The sequence below is a fragment of the Lepisma saccharinum genome, chromosome 14, assembly GCF_977018435.1.
Source record: "Lepisma saccharinum chromosome 14, izLepSacc3.1, whole genome shotgun sequence".
NCBI lineage: Eukaryota > Metazoa > Arthropoda > Insecta > Zygentoma > Lepismatidae > Lepisma > Lepisma saccharinum.
The window spans coordinates 59,116,663-59,141,122 of NC_139242.1; the positions used below are offsets into that span (position 1 = coordinate 59,116,663).

The 24,460-nt window shown below is 36.2% G+C and overlaps 1 protein-coding gene across 1 annotated transcript in view; it reads left to right on the forward strand.

Moving 5' to 3' along the window:
- The window catches only part of LOC145998377 (sodium-dependent proline transporter-like), a 137,466-nt gene that overhangs the window by 108,288 nt on the left and 4,718 nt on the right, over positions 1–24,460 (forward strand). Inside the window, exons 4-12 of the mRNA XM_083134783.1 lie at positions 6,678–6,809; positions 8,188–8,360; positions 10,759–10,859; positions 12,983–13,115; positions 13,981–14,115; positions 14,561–14,664; positions 19,824–20,061; positions 20,717–20,845; positions 22,405–22,504. Of these exons, the coding sequence (XP_082990909.1) occupies positions 6,678–6,809; positions 8,188–8,360; positions 10,759–10,859; positions 12,983–13,115; positions 13,981–14,115; positions 14,561–14,664; positions 19,824–20,061; positions 20,717–20,845; positions 22,405–22,504 (1,245 nt within the window). The remainder of the gene's footprint in view (positions 1–6,677; positions 6,810–8,187; positions 8,361–10,758; positions 10,860–12,982; positions 13,116–13,980; positions 14,116–14,560; positions 14,665–19,823; positions 20,062–20,716; positions 20,846–22,404; positions 22,505–24,460) is intronic.

The following is a 24,460-nucleotide window of genomic DNA, read 5'->3' on the forward strand; positions in this document are numbered from 1 at the left end:
GGTGCTTCTTAAGGGCATGTTTTGGCATATTTAGCCATTTCTGCGTGATAGAGCATATTTTGATGGATTTTCGGTCATATTTAGCATATTTTCGCTTTTTCAAGAAATATGCAGTCATTTTCGAAGTGGATTCGTTCTTACTCCCAGGCTCACTCGAGGGTTTTTTTTTTGGGGGGGGGGACTGCAGCAAAATCTTTTTAATTTTCATTTGAAAATTTACAAAAAGTATTCATTGTGCATTGCAACTCAGGCCCCATAAAGTGAACTAAACATTGTATGTATGTGAAAATATCTCAACATTTATATATTAATGTTTGAAACAGTCCAGTTATAACGACATATTTTTAAAATTATAGTGCATATTTTGTACAATTTTAGGTCATAAGACCATATTTTATTTTGCATATTTTGGTGATTTTAGGTCATAAAAATCCTAGCCCTATTTATGACTATTCATGTAAGTTAGCACAGGAATCTATCAACAAAAAGTAGTCAGAAACTGAACTAAGTGAAAAAGTCGAAATTTGCACATTCGTGTTTTTTGGCATTGGTACGACGATTGATAAACTTTGAGTCAGAGCAGATAGGCTAAGCGGGACAGGACATACAGTTTAAAGTGGAAACCGCCGGGAATCGTATCCGAAACACCTTGATTACAAGGTGACAACATTATCCACTGCGCTATCGAGATGGCCGTTTACAGAATTCACTGAAATTTTTATTAAAAAACTTTGTTCATATATTTTTTTTCTTAATTTTATGGTACATTTTCCACACAGTAATGTTTGTGTAAAGTTTTTTTTTAAAATTCTGTGGATAACTCTCCAGACACCCAGAAGTAGCGCATGTTGCCCTTATCTAGGAGGTGGGTGTTCAGTTTGTGAGTCAAACACCAAACGCACTCGCCAAAGTGACAGAGAAGGGACGTAAATTAACAAATACAATACAGAAACTTGTCCCGCTCTTTGGGGTGCAAGGGGTGAAAAGTCAACCTCACTTCCACGTAGTGTAACCCGGTAACTGCTTCTTGCAGGGCAACGAGGCTCTGGCGCCTGGGTCCACGGCCAGTTGTGTTTGTCCTTGTGTGAACCGAGTGCCCCTTTGCAGCCTCTGTTTTTAATTGATTGATTTTGGTGTATTTTACTTCGCTTTTCTGCCACTTTTGGCTAATCGCGAAGATGAGGATGAGTGATGATGCAATGAAATTGATGAAGGGACACTCACAAACAACCATGCCCAGGCCTGGATTCGAACCCAGGACCCCTGGCGTCGTATCGAGCTGTGCTAACCACTTCGCCACGGGGGCCGGCTCTGTTTTAATATGTAAGGATATTTCACTTCTCAGAGGCAGTATAATTTTAGTTGTTTTAAAGGCGTTCAATCAATAAATAGTTTTAAGGATTGTGTTAGGAAGTTTTTAAAAGACTTATCTTATTTTCTTGTTAGAGGCCTGTCCCCAATTTGTTTAAGGGGCTTATCCCCTTATTGGGTGAGTGGCAAAAATAGCCTGTGTGCTCAAATGCCAATACTATAAAAATCAACCAATCATTGTTCCGTTCTTGCGTAACATACCCCATCGGTACGAGTAGAATCCTGTCCAGACTTGTCAGAACTTGCTTCTAGATTTTGTTGAGAAAGAGGTTTTTACGCAGGATTCTACTCGTACCGATAGAGTATGTTACGTTTGGTCTAGTTTGTTTCTCAAAAGGTGTCAGTACTGTCTCTAATGTAAATATTTGCATTTCTCAATTTTACATTTAAATTTGTATCTCTTTTCTCTAGTTTCTCGTTAAAATTCTCCTCGCGTTTTCCCAAAGCTCTTTGGGAGAGGAGGAGGTTAACCTTGTTATACATCTGGCTCACATTTTCTTCCGGTTAAGCTTTCCTCTTCTTTTCACCGTTGCCCATTTACCAGCCGAAGGAAGAAGCTTATACCTCGGACGTTTACGTATGCAAGTACCTGCGAACACGCTTTCCGTTTGCATTCCGCCAGCATCGCTTGGAGGAAATAATTCACGCGCGCAAGCAGCCCTCCCTCCCTTCCTCGTTCCACCCCTTCTTCGCTTGGAGCCCGGCCAAACTCAAGGGCGAATTTTATTGATCCGAGCGATTGTGGGTGGATTTCAGCTGCGATTCAAGCAACCGCACGCATATTTCGCGGAAGATGGATCATTCCTCGATGTCCTCCAAATATGGTTGTCGCGATCAGTAGCTCGGAACTGTCTTAAACTCGTGTAAGAAATCAAAAAAGGTCTTGTGCCCGGAAGGTAAGAGAGGGGTTTATGTTAGTAGGTCACGGGGTCAAAGAGTGTTGAGCGAGCGAGAAGTTGAACGCACTGAGGTGGCATCTGCAAGTTAGGGTAACTGACTCTCGCATATTTCCCGGAAACTCCAGTATTGTAGTTAATTTTTTTGGATCCTCACGTATATTTCTTTAACAATCAAGATGGCAAATTTGAATTCCGATACATAATACTCGTCTGGCGAGGCATACAAAACTTTAGTTGCAAGATCTTGCACGTTTAGCGTTCGGTGAGCGGAAGTAACGTCATATCTTGAAGTGGTTGATTGATGCTCGATGCTTACCACACTTGATTGGTTGAGTTGGTGTTTTAAATTCACTTTATGCACAGAAAGGCTAATCGGGACTGGACCTACAGTTTAAAGTGGAATCCGAACCACTGTCCCCTGTGCCTCCACCGGGTATCGAACCCGGTACCCCTTGATTACAAGTCAACAACTAGATACTTACTGAAGTATCAGTGGGCAAATAGATAGAGATTAGGATTAGGAAACTCAAATTTGTATTTTCTTTATTCTGTATCGTGACCTATCTTCTATATATATAAAAATAGATGTATGTGCGTGTGTGTGTGGGTGTGTATATTTGTTTGTTCCGGCATAACTCTCGAACGCCTGGAGCAATTTCAACCAAACTTGGTATACGTATCAATTGCAATCTGGAAATAATATTTTGGGGTAAGACACCCCTGGCACCCATAGGGGTGGGTTGGGAAGGGGTGACGTAACAATAATCGAGAACCACCGATATTAAATTCCGCGCAGACATCCGTGAGTCTATGCAATCCGCACAACGATAGTGTTTCTCGGGTTGTCTAACATTCAAGCTGTATTGCGAATGCAATCCATAGTTTTCATGGCACTCCCATTGATGTTCAACTCCAAGCTCATCACCTATCGGCATGGTGGGTGAGAGGGGGTGAAAAATAAAATGCCACAAATGACCTAGATTAGTGTCGAATCCATAGTTTTCGTAGTCGCTAAGCTAATTGATGACATTCATGAGCACATTTAAAATTAGTTACATTTTACACTATAGTTAGAATTCATTATTTTCCTGTCTAACACAAGATTGGGGTAAAAAAATACCCGGGCAACACCGGGTAATCAGCCAGTATATTATATAAAATGTAAATTAATTATTTTTACTAAATATTTTCCATTGATGATGTAACGCCGCGCTGCTAAAAATGCGCAAAACTTGTAGCTACTAAGTCTCCTTTAAATTCACGGCTGAAAATTTGTCAGCCTACCACACGTCCACTTTTCACAACCTTCGTTTTGTTTCGGAAGGTTTTTTTTTATAGCAGTATCGAGGAACGTGAGTTTTTAAGCCCATGATTACATCACTTGTACCCAGTGTGTAAATTAACGTTTCGCTTGGGGATTACGATTCACATTTATATTCATTGATTTGATTTGTCTACATCACGTTTCTTCCATTTTTGGATAATCGCGAAGGTAAGGATGAGAGGTGATGAGATGAAATGGTGAAATGACAATAACAAGCGCACACGGATGGGACACAACACCGCACCACAGAGGATCATACTGGCTGTGTGGGTTCAGACGCCAGAGTCTCGTTAGTCTCCAAAGAGTACTACGTTGAAGAGAAGTTCACATTGAGGTTGTCTTTAGACAGGGTCACCCCTTACCCCTCCCTCGCCCCCCAATTTTGAATTCAGGTGAATTTACAACAGGGGTGCCCACAGGGGGGATTAAGGGGCAGGCTGCACCATAATCAAATACTATAAAATTCAACATTTATATATTTTTCCAAAATATATGAAGGGCCAGGGGGAAAAACGATGAATGTTCATTCGAGACGATTTGCCAGGAAATCAAAAACAAGTATTTCTCTTTCATAAATACGTCAATATATGCCAAAATAATAATGCGTTTTTCAGGCACTTCTCACCGTTTCCCAACCAAGGCCGTTCTCATTCTTATAGTACAGCTTTTGAGCTATCAGATAGCACTGCGATCTCAAAATGGGCGAAAAATCGACATTCATCGTTTTTCCCCCTGGGTCTTCATATGTAAAGAATTTTACACCTTAAATGCACCATATTTAATCCATTAGATGAAGAAAATAAAGTGTCTAAGGGTATTATCGAAGGGGAGGGGAGAAATATCCAACTCTTACATATTGGGCTTTAATTGACACGTGGGTTGGGGGGCATGAACATTGGGGGGAAACAGTATCCAACTCTAGGTCTTAGATTATGGCGGGTATTTTAGTTAAGGGGGATTGAGAATTAAATTAAAGAGGGTATCCAATTCTTGTGTATTACTATTGTCTTAGACTGTTGCGGAAATTCTGGTGTGGAGACTGAAAATTAATTTTTTGGAGGAGGCAACATCCACTCTTCAATATCAATATTAAGTCTAAAATTGGCATGGACATTTTGGTGGTAGGATTGAGAATTAAATGGAGCTCTTGATGAAGTGTTGAATCTTAGATTGTGAAGGGATTTTTGTAGTGGAGAGAGAGAGTTCGAACATTAATTTTTGGAGACTGTATTTTGCGATGTGGTAACCACACGTTTTCGACCCCGAACGTGCCAAAAGAGAAGCTGTAAAGACTAAATATCTCGGGATCCTAAGAATGTATTGACCAAAGAAATTAATTTAAAAAATTTCTTGGTCGCTTCGCTCGTAATTGTGTGTTGCGAGCATGTGTGCTTGGCGCTTTACTAACGTGAAAGTGAAGTTTTATAGAACAGCTGCATTACAAGACGTAAGCGATATTCTCGATATTCATTACTAACACGCCTTCTTAAAATATAATGCTTAGTGTTGGTATACTGCTTAATTTAAAGCAAGTTCATCATTTGGAACCAAAAAATATTATATCGAATCCGCATTTCTAACTTCTTGTCACAGGAAAATTTACTTTAACAAGTTAAATTTGCACTGAAGATAAAATTCACGTAATTATTGTTATGCATTACTAAAATAATTATATTTACCCCCAAGAAAACGGGGGGGGGGTGTTCTTTGAAAGAGGAACCGTATTATTTTATCGCCCTGAGTTTAAGATTCTAGCTAGGGTTCTGTAATGTCTCGTGAAACAATAATTAAATCGGTCATACGGCTGGAGCATGTTATTTGGTTTGCCAAGGTTGAATTTTCTACCTTTATCTTAAGTTGTGTAACAATTTGTGTTAAATACTCAAATTATAATTTTTAGAAACTCACTCACAAGACACTGTTTATATGCAAATTTACATATTTTAATTTACTACGTTTAACCAAACAATGTGCTAGCTTTAAGTTTTTTTCGAAAATCGAACAATTAAAAAATATGGACAGTTTAACATGGTATTTCATTCAAATAAACATAAATTATTACGTATCATCCAAACTACTTTGGGGGATTATGATGAACGATTTTAGGGGAGGTCTTGAGTGATGAGCACCTCTGTTTAGGGGGAGGAGGGGCGGATCAAGTATAGTGTTCAGTAAAGCTAAGAAAAAGTTACTTTCGGTAGACACGCTGTCGTAATTAAATACTTTATGCGAATTATATGATTTGGGGAGATGAGCCATTGGCCTGGGGGGGGGGGGCACCCTGCGTGGGCCAACCATTTTCAATACGGTTGAAAGAGATGGTGAAATATAAACTGGAGGTTTTGCTCGATATTGCAAAGCCTTTACTTAGCTCAATGAGCGATCGCCCCCATGGTCCCCTTCTGGATTTGCTCCTGATATAATAAAAACTAAACCAAGAGTCACTAATTTTCCCCCAAAATTATATTTTCCGAGCTTTCACTACACCACTATTCTCTACTGGTTATTAATTTTCACGAATTGTTGTTGCAATTATCCGTTTATGTAGAACCAATTAAATTTACATTTATCTTTATAAATAGATAACCGACATCGCTTCATCTATTCTATCTTCTTGTGTATGGTTTTATGTGAGAATGATGAAATGGGGAACCTTGAAATGTAGATTTTCCCACCTCATAAAACGTTATTTCTTTAAGTTTAATAATATACAGTGGAACCCCGATTTTACGTTCCTGGACTTTACATTTTCCAGCATTACAGAGTCCATTTTACGTTTTTCAGGGGACTAAGCCGAAAAAACTTAAAATGCGGGAAAATGTAACACCCGGGAATGTAAAATCGGGGTAACACTGTACAGCCATACTTCATGGTCCAATGGAAAAAATATTATAAATTTTTTCCGGATTTAACTTTTTCATCATATCATCACTCATCTTGATCTTTGTGATTAACCAAAAGCGAAGTAAAATAACCAAATCAATCAATCCAAGCCATTGACAGCAAATTGATGTTAGCAGAACAATTAACACTTTCTACTCTAAGCTGCTGTAATTTATTCACATATTTTCTTTTCATTCTAGGAGCATTTTTGATTCCCTACCTCATAATGCTTGCACTAGCTGGAAAACCAATGTACTTTCTGGAGCTTGCGATTGGTCAATTTGGAGGCGTTGGGCCAATTGCCTTGTGGAATTGTTGTCCGATAGCCAAAGGTATGTAAACTGTATAACTACTCTTTGAGGTTCATGAACCCAGTGAATTATTGGAGATGTAGATGAGTGATAAAATAATATAATTTATGAGAAAACCTACATGATTTATTGATAGTAAACTCCTCCTTTCTGTTTCAACCCATCACATAATTATATTTTGTAATTAAATATATTTCTTTTATTCGAAATTTTTTTACAAACTTTTCAGATGCAGTAAAGAAATTAGTTTCTATGTTGTTGCAAGAATTTTTGCTTTGGTATTATTTTCTGAAAAGAGTTGTTTTACAAAACATCATGCAGCAGTATGATAATCATCGCTTTGCTCATTGGGGGATGTGGGGGATGCTATCGCCCCATCTAAGAAAATTCTAGCAAAGCATCCCCCAGCTATTCCCAAACTCGATCAGGTATCTCGCAGCTAAGAATTTCCACATTGAACACTGCCTTTGGAGGAAATACTAGAGTTTAACTTACCACAGGTTGGAATACTCAGATTAGCCCTGAAATTGCAAAAGGGGCAGTAGATAAAATGATTTGATTTGATTCATTTCCATCCACTTGATCATACAAGTACAAATTGCACTATGATGTGGGATAGGTCAATCACATTAATGTCTAATTTCGAATATAAAGGAATTAACACATACTTATATCTATTAAAGTATTAGAACAATATCATAGAGAAATGTAAAAACCATAATTCTTAGGCAAAGTTACAAGGTAATGTAATACTAAAAAAAGGGGGGGAAAGTTTTAAAGGAAATTTCCATTAATGGAAAATGTTATGTAAGTAATCTTCTGTACTATAAAACAAAAGTTTCATTAGCAAAGTTCTTTCCTTTCATTTTAAATTTAATTGGATTGTGATTCTTGTCTTTCTCTGGCAACTTGTTATATAGCTTTACACCTTGAAATCCTAGACCACTTTGTGTTTTGGATGTGTGGACAGTTGAAAGGTGGAGGGAGTTATGCATCCGAGTGCTGTAATTGTGTATATTCATAAATTTTTTAGAACATTTCAGAATTTCTATGAATATAACACAATGTTTCTAGTATGTACACACATGAAAGAGGTAATATTTGAAATTCACTGAAAGATCGTTTTGTTGAGCTTGAGAGGGATTTTTCTTCATTATTTTAATATCCGTTTTTGCCAAATAAAAACAATGCTAGCAACCTTTGACCTATCTAGTTACTGATAATTAGGATTCTGCAGTTAACAAGAACCAGAAAATGATTTTGAAATGGTTCTCCTGCTTAGTCTTGGTATTTCACTGGTTCAGAATGCTTCCTTTCCACAGGTTTGAGCCCTCTTATGGTCAAAGTTGTTTGAAATATAACCTTTATTTAAAATTAATGTTTTTTTCTCTTCTTACAGGTGTTGGCTGCGCTATGGTGACAGTTTCATTGATCGTGTGCATCTATTACAATGTAATTATGTCATACACAGTTTTCTACATGGTCGCTTCCTTCGCTTCCGAAGTACCTTGGAGCAAATGCGACCCCAGCTGGGCAGACATGGAGACATGCTACGTCCGTGGGGGCACCTCAGTAAGTAGTTAAATACCAGGTATTTACTTATTTGCTCAAAATAATGTACAGGTGACTCAGCTTGCGGGGCATGATCAGTTCATTGTTCCTTTTGCTGACATTTCAGATGAGACTTGACTTTCTTTTTCTTTTGTTTGTTTATAAAGCAGTTGCTCCCTAGTTTTTTCAATCAAACTCTGAATCAAATTCAGAATTTCCTTTAACAAATTTTGACAAATATATGTATTTCTTTCTATCTTTAAAATCCTTAAAATATAGTGCAGTGACAGAAAATAAGCTAAAAGTAGCAATATTTTGTCAGTTATAATGTCAGCTTCATTAGGGAGAGGAGGAAATGAAAGGAGAAAACAGTTTGCACCTTTGCACATGTTGCGACAATTCATCAAGTGAGAAAACTGTGTTACCAGTGTTCTTTTTCAAAACTCTGTTTTCACACCCTTCACAACACATTAAAAAACTAATGTGGACATGTTTGTTTTCTTACTTATGTCTCTCAGGCATTTAGATGAACAAGCTGTAAAGAAATGGGTGATTTTTCCATTTCTACTGCTGCCTTGGAATGTGTCAGAGGCGCAACCACGAATTTTTGTCTGGGGGGGGGGGGGGAAGTACCAGGATAAACGTACCAATAATAATAATAATAGTAATAATAATTTTAATAATAATAATAATAATGTTAATAATAATGCTACTAAAAATGTTATATTATTATTATTGTTTTTGTTATTATTGATTTGCTTTATTTTACTTTGCTTCTTGTGCCACTTTTGGCTAATTTGTGAAGATGGGGATGAGTGATGGCATGATGAAAATAATGAATGGATCCATGCCCAAGCCGGGATTTGAACCCAGGACCAACATTATTATTACTATTAGTAGTGGTAGTATCAAAGACGTTATTATCTCGTAAATTACGCAAAAAGGGGGTACGAGTTTGTGCTAAAGCATTTGCTTTATTTGAATTATTTTCGTAACACGTTCAATTTCACATTAATAACTGAAAACAAGCACATAAACTATTTTTGAAGGCCAGAAAATGCTTGATAAATGCATTCCAGATATAATTCGTTTTTACATGAGAAAGTTCTGCAATGTTGAAAGTGACTTTGTCGGAAATGTGTTTTAGGGGGGGAAGGGGAGGCAAACATTGACGGCCAAGTGTACCTGCAGGGGGCAATTACCACCCAGAACTTCAAATTTTATGCAAATAAAAATACTTTTCTCATTTACTTGTACATGCATGAGATTGATTGAACCATAGTTGATTTTTATGAATGTCCTTGTGCTTTTCCACTGTGTGTGCTGAATTCCACTCCCCTGCTTCTAAAAGTGTATATGTAAAGGCCACCAATGTTTATATCCTGCCAAACTGTTACTGTTCTTAGCATAGCTGTTGACTTTGGGGATAGCACTGTCTTTCCCCCTCTCTCCATTCTAATACTGAATGAAATTTATTTTTCAAAATATGCACAGTCCCTGAGAGAGTATTATGTTCTAGAGTTTTTAACCCTGGCAGGGAATTGGGTGGTTTGCATCCTTCACAAAATTATATTCTCTATGCACTTATATACCAATGATCAGTTTGAAAATAAACTATTAGTTTATATATGAAGTAAACGTTAAGGCACCATGGACATTCTGCCTCTGCTAGCAAAGACTTTTACAAAGTTCTTCTCTTTTGAAGAAACTGATATGATGTTCCAAATTATTAGAAATTACATTGCTTAGTTAGTATTCCTTTAGGACATTCATGTGATTCACTTTCGCTGGTCTACATCTATGATAACAAAATAGGCTTAAGATTTCTAGACAACAGTATACATGCTACAAGGAATACAGATGTAATTTTTCAGAAATCAGGGGTGCAAGGGGTTCCTTCCACGTAGGCGCCCAAAAGTCAACCTCACTTCCACGTAGTGCACCCTGGACTAAAGACTCATGAGGCTCTGGCGATTGGCACTATGGCCAGTATAATTTTGTGTTTTGTCTTGTTTTTTGTCCTTTTGTGTGCTGAGTGCCCGTTTGCAGCCTCAGCTTTTAACAGAAGTTTAGTTAAACAATGTTAGAGTTGTTATTTGTAATGATAAGGGGCTGGCCCCCGTATAATGTGACGGGAGCAAAATAGCCTAAGTGCTGACGCTCCCAAAATTTTAAATTCAATCAATCAATCAATCAGAAATCAGAATATCTTAGTGGTTTCTCAAAAGGAGAGAAATTTTGAAATAGTCCTTGCTAGTACAGGCCAAAAGTTCAGTGCTGCCTTAAAAGTATCGGACATAATTGTAAGGCAACTGCCAAAAAATTGCAGTTTCCAAGTAAATGTGGTTAAGATCTTGTTTGATTGATTTATACTAATACACATTCAAGCTTAGTTTCCTAATTTCTGTCATTCTTACAGCAGCACAATGTTAGTGGATCAAACAGCACAATTGTTGGTGGAAGAAACAGTTCAGCAGGAAACATTACTATCAGACAAACTGCAAGTTTACAATATTGGGAGTAAGTATTTGCAATTGCATGCTTACAGCTGATGTTAACTTTAACACCAGGATATTAAAATGACTTAGTTCTATCAGCAGATAACCAAGACTCTCACTTCAAATAAGTATAGTTCATTAATAAAAGCAGACTAACCTTTGTTTCATGTAATTCAATTTTTTCTCTCAAATCTTGTATTTCTATGTGCACTTAAATTCATGAAAATTGAAAGTGTTGCATGCTTATAATTTGAAATATAATTAACAGAAGGTTCAGTTGTGTAAAAATATATAAAATTTGTGTTTGTTTTTAAGTCCACTTTATGCACAGAAAGCCTAATTGGGACTGAACCACTGTGTGTCTCCCCAAGGTTCAAACCCAGGAACCCTTGATTACAAGGCATTGGCATTACCACTATGTCATCTGGAGGCTATATATATATATATATATATATATATATATATATATATATATATATATATATATATATATATATATATATATATATATATATATATATAAAATGAAGTAAAAGAGGAGAGAGGAAACACTCACCAGATGCAGAAAAACTTCAAACTTTTGCGGTAGCTACTGCATCATCAGGAGTAGAAAAAATACTTGTTAGAGAACAGCCAGTCTGAAAAGCTTGGTGGCAGAGGCTGGACAGTTTGTGAAGGTGTTCGTTGCTATGGTCGTTTGTGATGGAATGGGCTGCATGCCAGAAAGATTCAATTTTCTGGTAGCAGTCACCTGGAGTCAACACAGGGATTTTTGTTAGGCATTGGATGGACAGGGACAGTTCCTGGGTGTGATTAAGCTGGGATTGGAACATGGTATGGGTTAGCTCAATAGCAATGTCTTGCTAGTGGGAAGATCGTGGGTTTTATACTTGGGTGCATAGCGGAAAATAGTAGTTTGGGTGTGAGGCTTTTAGGTGTTAGGCCTAATATCAAGCATGAGTGCAGGAAACGTGCATGGGACATGGCTTTGGCATGGGAAACAATGAGGGATCGCAGGCAGTTCAGTTGAAGTGAGTCGTACTCGAAAGGATTCATTCCAAAATCCCTAACAAAAATCCTTTTGTTGACCCCAGGTGACCGATTGCTACCAGAAAATTGAATCTTTCTGGTATGCAGCCTATTCCATCACAAATGACCTTAGCAACAAACACCTTCACAAACTGTTCAACCTCTGCCACCAAGCTTTTCAGGCTGGCTGCTCTCTATCAAGTCTTTTTTCTACTCCTTTTGATGCGGTAACTACCACGAAAGTTTGAAGTTTTTCTGCATCTGATGAGTGTTTCCTCTCTCCTCTTTCATATATAAAAGCCATCAATATTTTGTTTGAACCTTTAACTAACTCTCTAGCCTTCTTAAATCCAAAGGTTTATTCTTGCAGCAACAGAAGTCTTCCATCTGTTTCTATCCTGGGCAAAACCAATCCAATCTTTTCCATTGTTACCAATTTCCTTTTGGTGCAACTCAATGTTATCCATCTTCATCTTGGCCTTCCTACAGGTCTCCTATCATTAGGTTTCCCAACAAGAATCCATAAAATATTATTTCCTCTCCCATTCGTGCCACATGGCCTACCCACCTAAGTATTTTTGATTTAATTATTCTAATAATATCTGGACATGAATACAAATTATGCAGTTCTAAATTATGTAACCTTCTCCACTCACCTGTCTCCTCATTCCTTTTAGGTCCAAATATTTTTCTAAGGATTTTTATTTTCAAATGCTCTTAATTTACGTTCCTCTTTAAATGTAAGAGACCATGTTTCACATCCATATAATACTACAGGCAAAATTACTGTTTTGTATATTTTAGCTTTAGTTTCTTAGATAGTATGCAAGAAGATTAAAGTTTATGAAGAGAAAAGTAACACACATATCCTGAATTAAGTCTGCTTTTTATTTCCTCTTTAATATCATTTTTATTTGATAGTATTACTCCTAAGTTGAAAACTGATTCAAACAAGTTGTTATCATTAATTAAATTTTGATTATTTAGTTCTTGAACCTTTTTATCTACTATTATTGCAAGAAGCCTAGATTATTATTTTATTGTACTTTATTGTATTGTCAAGTTTGGTTTCTTAATTAGAAGATATCCTCCAGGTACATGCATTTTCTTTTCCAGAAAGTATGTTTTAAACCTGACGGATGGCATTGAAAATGTTGGAACAGTAAAATGGGACCTAGCCCTTTGCCTTTTATTTTCATGGGTAGTTGTTGTTCTGTGCCTTGTAAAAGGCATCAAAACATCAGGAAAGGTAAGTATACTGTTTTTCAAGTGTTTTAAATTTTTACACACCCGTTTGAAATGATACTTAGCCGAGTTTCAGAAAGTAAAACCCAGACTAAAGTTGAATAGCTCTCAGGTTATACTTATACCAGCAATGATGTGCCCAGCAATTCTGTGATGGTGAAGAATATAATCATAAAAGGGGTATGCCTTTTTTTTTACTTTGTAATATATTTTACTATGATAAGAGAATATTACCATTGTGATAGTATCATGAAAAACACCCTAAATTTCCTCATATATATATATATATATGAAGCAGAGAAGCAAGTAATGAGGAAAGAAGAATGAAAGCTTGGTTTTTATTATAGAGTTTAAGTTGTAGGAATTTCAATGTGCTTCTTCACAAGTCTCGAACTGTACTGCCCTTTTCCTTTAATAAAGGAAAATTGAAATTGAAATTGAAATTGAAAATATCAGATGTTATTTTTTCTTTTTAGGAAAGCTACATTCAAGGGGGGTGGGATCCCATTAACCTGGGCATGTCAGTGCATACTAGGGAAAGAAACATATTCATCTCTTAAAAAAGAAATGAATATGTATTTGCAAAGGGAGTGTTACTTTTTTTTTTTAAAAAAAAAAAAAAAGATTTCTAAATTTTTAAATAATGAAAACTTTAAATTGTATTTGTTGTATAGTTTGTAAAGTTAGTAATGAGAAAGTGCAGCTTTAAATCGAACTTGGAATCTCTAAACATTTTGACTGTAAATGTATCAGTTAATAGCAAATAATTGAAAGGAAATATACTATATTCATTAACAATGAATGATAACAACTAACTTACCCTTCTGCATTGTTGATTCCTCAATTTTATTATTATTATTTATTTTCAGGTTGTGTATTTTGCAGCAACATTTCCATATATTATTCTGTTCACACTGTTAATAACTGGCCTTCTGCAAGAAGGCGCAATGACGGGTATTTTATATTTCATCACACCATCATGGGAGAGGCTTTTAGATATTCAGGTAAGCCTTAAATATAGTTTCATACAACTGTACTTAATGTTTGTTTATTTCGCACTTAGAGCGATAGTGCTGAGAAGGGAGAAGTTTGAATCACTTAAACTGAAGGGGTTGAATAGATTTCAACCAAATTAAAGGACCTGTGAAAATTTTGCAGTGTACATGCTGGACAATATCGTGATACAGCAACAATAATAATTAGTGCACAAATTTTATGAAGGCAATAGTTTTTCCACATTGTAATTTATATTTTGCATTATATTTCACAGTATATTAAACATATTAGTGTCAAAATAAAAAAAATACATATTTTGTGTAATTTCATAGTTGAAAAATTCCTAGAAATTGCATAGGTAATTAAATTACAATTATTTGAAATTATTTTCTTGAATCATTCAACATTAAGAAGAAATCACAAACAACAATTTCTTTACAATTTATCTTCCAGGTATGGCGAGCAGCTGCAGGTCAGATGTTCTTCTCGTTAAGCGTATCAATGGGAGGTCTAATTATGTACAGCAGCTATAATGACTTCCGGAACAATGTCTACAGGTACTTGTTTTCTTCTGATCCCAGTAGTTGTCTAACAGGTAGGTGAAGGAGCAGAGGTGTTCATCTCTGTTTACGGTCCTTCACAGCCAACTTTCCTGCCTCCCACAGTTTCTCAAATTGCTTTCTTCTTTTTCCCTGCTTCTCAAATTCTAACCAATGAAAATGCTATTTTAAAGTCATATTTCATTCACAGATTAAATCTTGGATTATAGATCAGTATATCACTTCAAATTAAATATTTGTTCCATTACTAATGAGAAAGAAGCACTTAAATCTTTACACCTTTCATCTGTGTTGCCATAATAACCACAATTAAACTAGTTTAGTATAATCATTAAGTAATTGTTCTCAGCATATCGACCATGTGATTTCTGGATAGAGTTTGTAGTTTTTGAGAGTCAATGTCATACTCATCTTCAGATACTGAAGTGGTATTAGGTTCCAATGTTATGATGCCTATCATACTTGCCCAAGCAAGTATCTTCATGATTTGTTACTAGGAAAGCTTCAGCATGTAATTTTAAATAATGTTCTATATTTCTATATTACACAGGAATGCTAGCAAATTGCTGAATAAAATAGTATAGTAATTACTTTACTCTTATTTTTGTTGTAGCTTTATCTAATTATGTCTAAAATTTGTTACTACTTAAAAATACCATACTGTTACTTATAATGAAGTCTAAAAGGCATTGAGCTGACAACTTCTGCTCTTATTTGTGTATTGTTGTATTTTTCATTTTAAGTACTGTATTTTTATATATAGGGTGACCAACATTCCTGTATTTCCCGGAATCTACCACATTAGAACTATTTTTTTTGGATCCTCCCGGCTACCGTATTGGCATTCTATTTCTCCCATAATTAAGGCTCGGGTGGACCTTTGGCTGCCGCCAGGGCAGATTGTTTCAAATTTTCCTCTCCTTTGAAAAAAACGCTGTGATATTTTAAAATCTGAAAAATTATGTCAGCTTAGAATTCCTTCTGGAGCACTGACGTGAATTTCCCTGTAGTTTGCTTTCACTGTTGCGTAGATATTATCAATAGTTTCGTGTCTACGTAAGTCTATTAAACTATTGATAATATCTAGATAACAGTGAAAGCAAACCACAGGAAAATTCACATCAGTGCTCTAGAAAGAATTCTAAGCTGATGTAATTTTTCAGATTTTAAAGTATCACAGCATTTTTTCCAAATGAGAGGAAAATTTGAAACAATCTGCCCTGGCAGCGGCCATAGGTCCACCCGAGCCTTAACTACCAAGATCGAGAAATTTCAACTCATACCGAGTTTGGCAAGCCATACTAAACTTCAAGTTGATTGCGAGTTCTTGCATGTTTAACCTTTGGCTGGCAGAAGTGACAACATATTGTGATCTGTATATTACATAAAATGTAAATTAATTCTTTTGTTTAATATTATTCATTCCGTAAACATTTGCTGGAGTGATGCCTCACCACTAAAAATATGCAAAATTTGTTGCAACTAAATCTCCCATAAATTCAATGCCGTAAGTTTGAAATCTCCCTTAAATTCATGGCCAAAATTATGACCTAATTATATACTCAGAGCAGGCATGTATCCAGAGGGGGGGCTTGAGCCCCCTCCGAAATTTTTCGATTTACACTAGATAAAATGAGGTTTTTGGCTTGTGTGTGTGTGAAATAAAATATTGTGATTATAATTTAAGGAGAAATATAATTATCGAGGAAAGGCGGAGAATGTTCTAGAACCCTGAAGGATAACCCTGTTATTGATAATATTGTATGTAAAATTTTCTTGCTCTTTCGGTGTTGTCGCAACGAACTTGATCATTATTTAAAGATTTGTCAGCATTTGGAAGTTGCACAACAAAGCACTGTTGAAGGTAGTGCCATGAATCAGGCGATTTGTTGCATTACTACAAAAAAAACGTTCGGAACATTCTAGACTATAATATGGATATAAATACGCGTATTCAATTTCACAGTTGGTCTGTACAACAGAATAATTCAATAAGACTTCACGAGTAAGTGTGACAGTCGATTAGTGATCAGTCAGTGTCCATTGACAGTTTTATAATATGTAGATATTTGGGGAGAGGAAGAGGACTATTGACATTTTCTTGGAAAGTGCTGAAGTCTACCACTATTAGTACAAGTTCGGGTCCAAAGCTGAAGACATTGCCGACAGTGTAGTGCTAGTTTCGGGTCATGAGCCGAAGAGATCGAAGGTCTCTAAAGTAAATATTTCAGCAGTAATGGGCTTTGGAGCATCATTTTTTTTTTAAAAAAAAAAAAAGGAAATAAGCTGCACAGATCGACTGAAAATCTAAGTTTTGAGTGACGATTTATTAGTGACCGGACCAAGTTTCGTGTATGCAATCAAAGAGTTTCGTGGGTTAAGAAAGGACTTTTAAGTCAACTGATTTGGAAAAACACTCAAACACTAACTACCACAAAGGGGCAGCCATGAAGGCCGAAAATTTTATGAATGTCGAGAAGAGAAAGCAAGATGTTGCATATGAGGAAATTTTAGTGGAAAAAGCAAGCTCGACCATGACTCGAAAATCAGGGTCTCTGGCATATACCGTGCCATTCTTTGTTCTACCAAGTGAGCTACCGAGTCACCCTTGGCTTCGTTTGATCTTTTGCTGTCGCTCTAGAGCAATGGCATGGTATGCCTGGTGGAGTTAACATTTTCCGCTAAAATTTCTGCATAGCACATCTCTTGTGTATGCCCAACCGTAAGATGTTGCCTGTTTAATTAACAAGCACAGAATAAGGAGATTTAATAAAACTAAGGAACATTCCCACCAGTTGACAAGATATTTTCCTTCTGTGGTCAACACGAGCTGCCGTTTCAAGGTGACAATGAGATTGACCCACCAGGTTTCACACCGAAGCTACAAGCTATACGTGTCGCTTGAGGATTTCACAAATCGAACACAGGCTTGTGCAGCCTATCGTACCGCTACGGTGTGAAAAGTTTCTGTTGATTGGGTCACTCATTGCAAACGACGTGTGTGTGCCTTCGGTCTGAATTCTTCCTAAATCTTGAAGATCCAAGTCACAAGGATAGAAAATTAGGATTTTTGTTAAGGTTACGTTTCTAAGGCAGGCGACAACACTATAAAGGATCATATCCAGACCTGGGAGAACACATTCGAATGGATTGTCCATTGCATAACAGCTTCGTGAAACACACACACACACACATACTGAGATCGTTTCGGCACAAACACAACCTTCGTACATTGCAACAGAGGAGTCGAGTGATAAAAAATGTCCCGATATCACGTTCTGAAAGGGAAAAAAAAGAAAAAAGAAAAAACAGCAGCTTAAACAGTGGCAGATTTAGGAGACAGTTGCTCTCCTTTTTTGGCCCCACACTATGGCTTTGTCTACTAAGAGAAAGTAAACTTTTCTTGCCTCCCCCCCCCCCACCGTTTTGGAACTGAATCGCCACCATCGACCTTAAACCTTGTGAGGTTCTATCTATACCCCTGTAAAAAAAATGATGTTCAGCCCCCCCCAAAAAAAAAGAATTTCTGGATACATGCCTGACTCGGAGAACAATTGGTAACTCATGATCGACAGTTTGGTAATCTCTGGTATATACAGTGGCACCTCAATTTTCACATTTTTCAGGGGATCAAGGTGATAAAGCTTGAAATGTAGGAAAATGTAAAAATCAGAAAACTTTTATATTATATTTCTTTATCGAGATCCTGATGTTTGAATGTATAATGTGGGAGAATATAAAATCCATGAATGTAAAATTGGAGATCCACTGTACAAATGTAAAAATGAACATTACTGTAAATTACTTATTGATTGATTGACAGCCTCCCACTTCATCACAAGGTTATATGATAATTATGGCTGTGTTCATATAGGTTATATCATAGACCTAGTTCAGTTAGTTAAATTCAGTTAAGTTAAATTGAGAATACTATTTTGATATCAGCAAGTGTACGTAACTATAGGAAAGCTGATCTTATAGTATTATATATCTTATGGTAAATATTGTATATCTTGTGTATGCAAGCTTGTTTATGCATGGTTTAGATATTTAAAACTCAGAAAATATTACTTGCTTGTATTTAATTTTTCAGTCAACTTAATCTTTAATTAAAAAATAAATGTTACTCCCTCTGTCCCATAATTATAGTCCGGTATGCCAAAATGGTAGTACAGGAATGACAGACAAAGAGGCAGATGGAAAGCACAATTTGTACTGATCCTTGAGTAATAACGTTGTATGACTCATTCCCGTGTTTCATGTTCTTCTTCTGTATACACCAATGTCACAGTTTGAATATCGGGCAATTATTATGAGACAACAAACAAAGGTGTACCAGACAATAATTATGGGACAGAGGGAGTATTAAATTTAATGCACAGGATAATAGTAGAGTATTAGAGACAAGGTATTCTGATACATGATATAAGTAAATGAAAACAATGAGGACTATTATAATCTTAATTTTTCTGTTCTTTATAAGCTTATTCCAGTATAATTTTCTTTATACACTGTGAATACAAATTTACTAATTATTATTTTTACTAATTAATTAAAAGTTATTTTGTATAATGTAAAACCACAAAAAATATCCATCTTGTTGTTCATGAAATCTGAGATATTAAAAGCAGTGGTGAGCATGTTAAGCTGTCAACTTACGATATCACCATTACAGGTTTCAGGTTTGTGTTCTGGCCTTAGCATGGGTGTTTCTATGCAAGGCTCCATTTATCAGTTTCATATAATTTAATAGCAAAATATAAGCAGTGAGAGATCCAGATTTTATATCAGTTTTTTTTTATTATTTGTGCAAGTGTATACCTTGGACAACACTAACTGTGATCAGTGCTTGAAATCAGGAGGGACGACAAGGAAGGGGGTGTTATCACCCACAATTATGAAAAATTTTAAAAAATGCCCTAGCAAGAATAATATGCATAAGCACTCCCCTTCCCTTACTGCATTGTTTCCATGTTGATCCATACAAGCATCCTGCTTCCTATCTCAAAATTCAACCAAGCAACCCCCTCCCCCCATCTAGGAATTTCTACTTCGAGCATTGTGATATTATTGTTGTGGCCACTATAAATTAATGTGCAATATGTTATGATAGCTGTAGTTTATTGTGTAATGGCATTTTTTTAAAATCATTCCAGAGATGCCTTGGTGGTAAGTGTGTTGGACACAATCACAAGTATTATATCAGGCATGGTCACGTTTTCTATTCTTGGTGCAATGGCTCATGATCTTAATGTTAAGATCGATGATGTTGTCAAGGAAGGGCCTGGATTAGCATTTGTTGCTTACCCGGAAGCACTGCTTCGTTTGCCTGTGCCACAGTTATGGTCCGTTATGTTCTTCCTCATGTTGTTTGTCCTGGGATTGGATAGTGAGGTGAGTAGTTCAGTGTGCATGTGTTAAACTAACCTTTGAAAAACATAGCATAACTCTGCCTAGTGAAAAACTTGAACTTAACCAATTGAAAAGCTTATCATAGTTGTTCGAAAACTTGACACAAATAATATTCCGATACAAGAAAATGTCTTAAGTCTTATGCTGAAAAGTATACTAATATTCACAATGATTATTTTATAACAGGTAATGTTTTACAAACTTTTGATTTACGAGTACATCATCAAACCTAATGAAATTGAAAGAAAAAAATATTTTTGATTTCATTGTTTGCTGGTCAGTTCCGAGATGGTTGTGTGTTTTATCAACAACAAACAATCTCACAGTTGCCAGGTCTTTTGTTTTGATATCCAAATTCTATCATTATCACTAGATCTTACAACCAAGATTATGTATTTTCTTGATTGTTGTGTTTTGGTCAAATAAAGATTCCCCCCTTCTCTCTCCCCCCCATATATGCATGCATGGGCATGCACACACACACACACACACACACATAATCATTATTTTAATGTGATTCTCTAATATTCCTCTGCAGGGCTGGAAAATTTGTCCACATTTCATACTCATTGTGTGCATGTTCAAATGTATATTCTCACACCTTTGATGGACCTAACCATACTTCTTTTAATTTCAGTTTGCTTTGCTGGAAAACGTGTTGACGAGCGTTTCTGATGAGTTTACAGTGCTTCGAAATCAGAAGTTGGCCTTCTGTGTTGTTACGTCAATTATATGTTATTTCATAGGATTACCATGTGTAACATATGTAAGTACAAACAATGCATATTAGTTTTGCAGAATTCATCTGAGATTCTAAGCTCTCATTATGCATAGTGATTAAAAATTATCAGTTTCTGTGGCCTATAATTTTCAAACTGGAAACAACAAAACAAAACTATCCAAAGAATATAAAAGTAAATAAAAAAAATTATTGGCAAAACTGTCGCATTTGTATCACATATATTTTTGACATCATATTTCAAAACTTCAACATGTTTCAAGAGCAAGGGATTTTTCCAAATGAAATCTGTTAACACAGTGCAGTGTCATTACTAGGGCCCGGATTTATAAGCACAATCAAACCGTAAAATGAGCAAGTTAATAAGCACAAAAAATGAAAAAAATAAGCACCAAAATAAGCATAAACAAATACAGGAAAATCTGAAAAAACATTAGTTTATTAGATATCTTATCTTATTCAAAGCTGTTACAGTATGTAAGGAAGGTCATCCTGAGATTTTCTTGTGTGAAGCTCCTGTTTCTGTCAGTGAAGAATGATTTGTACAGTGAAAATGTTCTTTCCATGTAGCAACATCACAGGCACATGTGAAAAACACCACAGTTCTTCTTCGGTGAATTCCTCTTCAATGCCTGTTTCTTCACCAGAAATATTTTTATAAATTTGACACAAGTGTTTTGTAACCGGTATTTTTCAGTAATGCCTGACTGAGCTTGTCGGACACAATTTTAGTGACACCGTGAGTTTCTGAAGACAACGTTACCGAAATTTCATCTATGACAGAAAGCGAATGTTGCAATGGACTATTCCGAGCTTTCAACTGTGTTATAATATCAGGTAATTTGGAAAAATGATTTTGGATGTACTGTATCTTTTCTTGGATGCCGTTTCTCCCATGCGGCAATTTAGAAGCATTGATCTCGTCATCCCAATGCCGTCGTGTGATTGAAATATGACAGATTTGGGTAAAATATGTTATTTTAAACCAAAATCATAAAATAAGCAAGCATAACAGTTTCCTCCAGAAATAAGCATTTATAAGCACTTTCAACCTTAGTTAAATAGCTCATCAAGGTATGTAATACGAAGTATAACCTTGCTCCTTACCATTAGAAGTCTGGAAAAGAATATGCATTTCGTTACAAATCCAGGCTCTAGTCATTATACTGAATTCATGTCCACTTTCGGATAATGTTATCTGACATTAGATACAAATAATGGGGAATGATCTGAAAACTTATAGGCCCCAGAAAGCCTGATATTAATCTTGAGGCACTATGTATTTCTGAAACATTTGTGCTGTTTTCCACATAATTTCTCAACAACAAAAGCACATAAGCACTTTGTACCATGCTTTACATAGTTAAAAATAAAGTTTCTTTAAAATGAGTTTAACAATTGTATCTGTGATTTTGCTTTGTTGCAATGGCATTTGTTTCACTCTTTAGCAAAGCCAACACAATATCATGATAGTAGATTCCATTTATTTTATTTTCTAAATGCAAAATATCTACTTGAGCAAGCACAAGGTGTATAAATTTTGATTTTCTTTTAAACTTGGAAATGTTTTTTTTTTTTCATTTCAGGGTGGTAATTATGTCTTGACCTTAATGGATGTTTATGGAGGAAGCATTGCTGTATTGTTTATAGCTGTTGCTGAATGCATAGGATTGATGTGGATTTATGGTAAGAGGCAATCTGAACTATGGTTTCCAAACATTTAATATCCTCCCTAAACTAGGTAACTTAAAGCCGATTTTTCTCCCAATACATTTTCTGATTTTCATACATATTTGTATCTGTAATTGAGAAAATATTATTTTTCCTGCTTTTCCCATGGCACCATGTTTATTATACTGTTCAAAATACACATACAGGGAAATTGAAAATGATTCATCCAGTTTCAAATGGACATGTATTTTGAGTTTGCATCAGAGTGGTGAGTGAGTGGTACATCAATGTACAGGGAAACCACATGTGTCTTGTGCATTGTTTGCTGAGGGTTCATATCACACACATTCAGTTTCTGAAAACAAGTTGGGGAGGGGGAGAAAGTATGTTTGCCGAAACGGAATATGAGAGAAATTTCACTTATGTGCTCTTTGTGACTTCCTTCAGTGATGCCAGCAACACTGAAGCCATCTCAAGTGCCTGCAAAGCACCAAGGGGATCCACCAATACCAATCCAATGTTGCATTGAAAAAATTGTGAATAGCAACAAGACGTTCAGGTGAAACCTTATTTTACTGGAAAGGTAGTCAGCAGAATCTTTGTTTCCATAATCTTTAGACTCTGTGAAAGTGTCATGTGGCGTTTTTGCAGACAGAGACAATCTGACTCCGGAAAAGTATTACTTTGTATTGGTGATAAAATTTGAACTGATAATTTTGAATGCCAATACAACTGGTATTGGATGATATTAATACATTGATATTGGTATTGAGTCAGCTCTATATGAAATTTTGTTGGTTTTCATTTATTTTAATACCTATATCATTCACAACTTTGAATTGAATTATCCTGTGCACCATTTTGTTACTGCTTTCATTAATCTAATAAGAATGACCCATGGTGCAACAGCCCTGGAGGGCCTACCTACTGACTGCCAGCCTCAATCCCACATGGGTCAGCAGAGGTGAGTGATCATCCAACCATTTACGAGGGGACATGTGGTCAGCACAACAAACCCCCCTTCATTGTTGTAGGTTTCCATGACCAGGTTAAGCTACTCGTTCGTAGCTCCTCAATTTCCTCACGATGCTGGATGGACCCCGGTCCCATACACTGGCCGAAATCTCAGGAGAAGAGTTGTTACACTTCCCCCTGGAGACTCGATCCAGAATGCATCCCATAGCTGAGCCCAAAGACTGCTGCCTTAGACTGCACGTGACTTTCATTAATATAAAAGGATTAATTTGTATGCCATGGTTTTTAATTTCTAATATTCAGCTTCTATATCTAAGGTAAAACCTATCCAATTCATATGTTAACTAAGGAGATGAATACATAATTCCAGCTTTTCATGAAATATTTGCTATTTTATGTTGGATCAGTAAAATATAATTACTAGTTCCAGTAAATTTTAGATTGATAGTTTATTGGTAAACATTTCACATTGATCAATCCTTAATACATAAGAATAGGCTACTTGTGAGATGTTCAAATTAATGTTATTCCTACTAAATACATGGGTTGGAAATTTAATAGTGGCAACTATTTATTCTCAAATGATAAAAAAGATATACTTCTGTGAAACTTTTACAGCCCTTCGATGTGGTCATCGGCATTGTGTACAACCATTGCCAGCGATGTGGAAGTCGTAGTATTTCTGTAGCAGTGCCTGTTCTGTTGCTGGTTTGAATGGAGTGGTCTATTGCCTGAAGAATCTCTGGAACAGTTCGGAAGCTTCATCTTAGGGATCAAATCAAAGCCACAGGGGCTGGTAGAGCATCTGCCAGCCCCATCGAGCTATCAAATCAACCCGAGCATTGTCCTGCAAAATGATGGGAGGATTAAGCAGAAAGTGTCCCCTCTTCTTTCGCAACACAGGTCGTAGGTTATGTTCCAAAAATGAACAGTAATACTGCGCATTGACGGTCTGTCCTGGAGGTACAGCAAGAATCACAAGAACTTTCACATTAG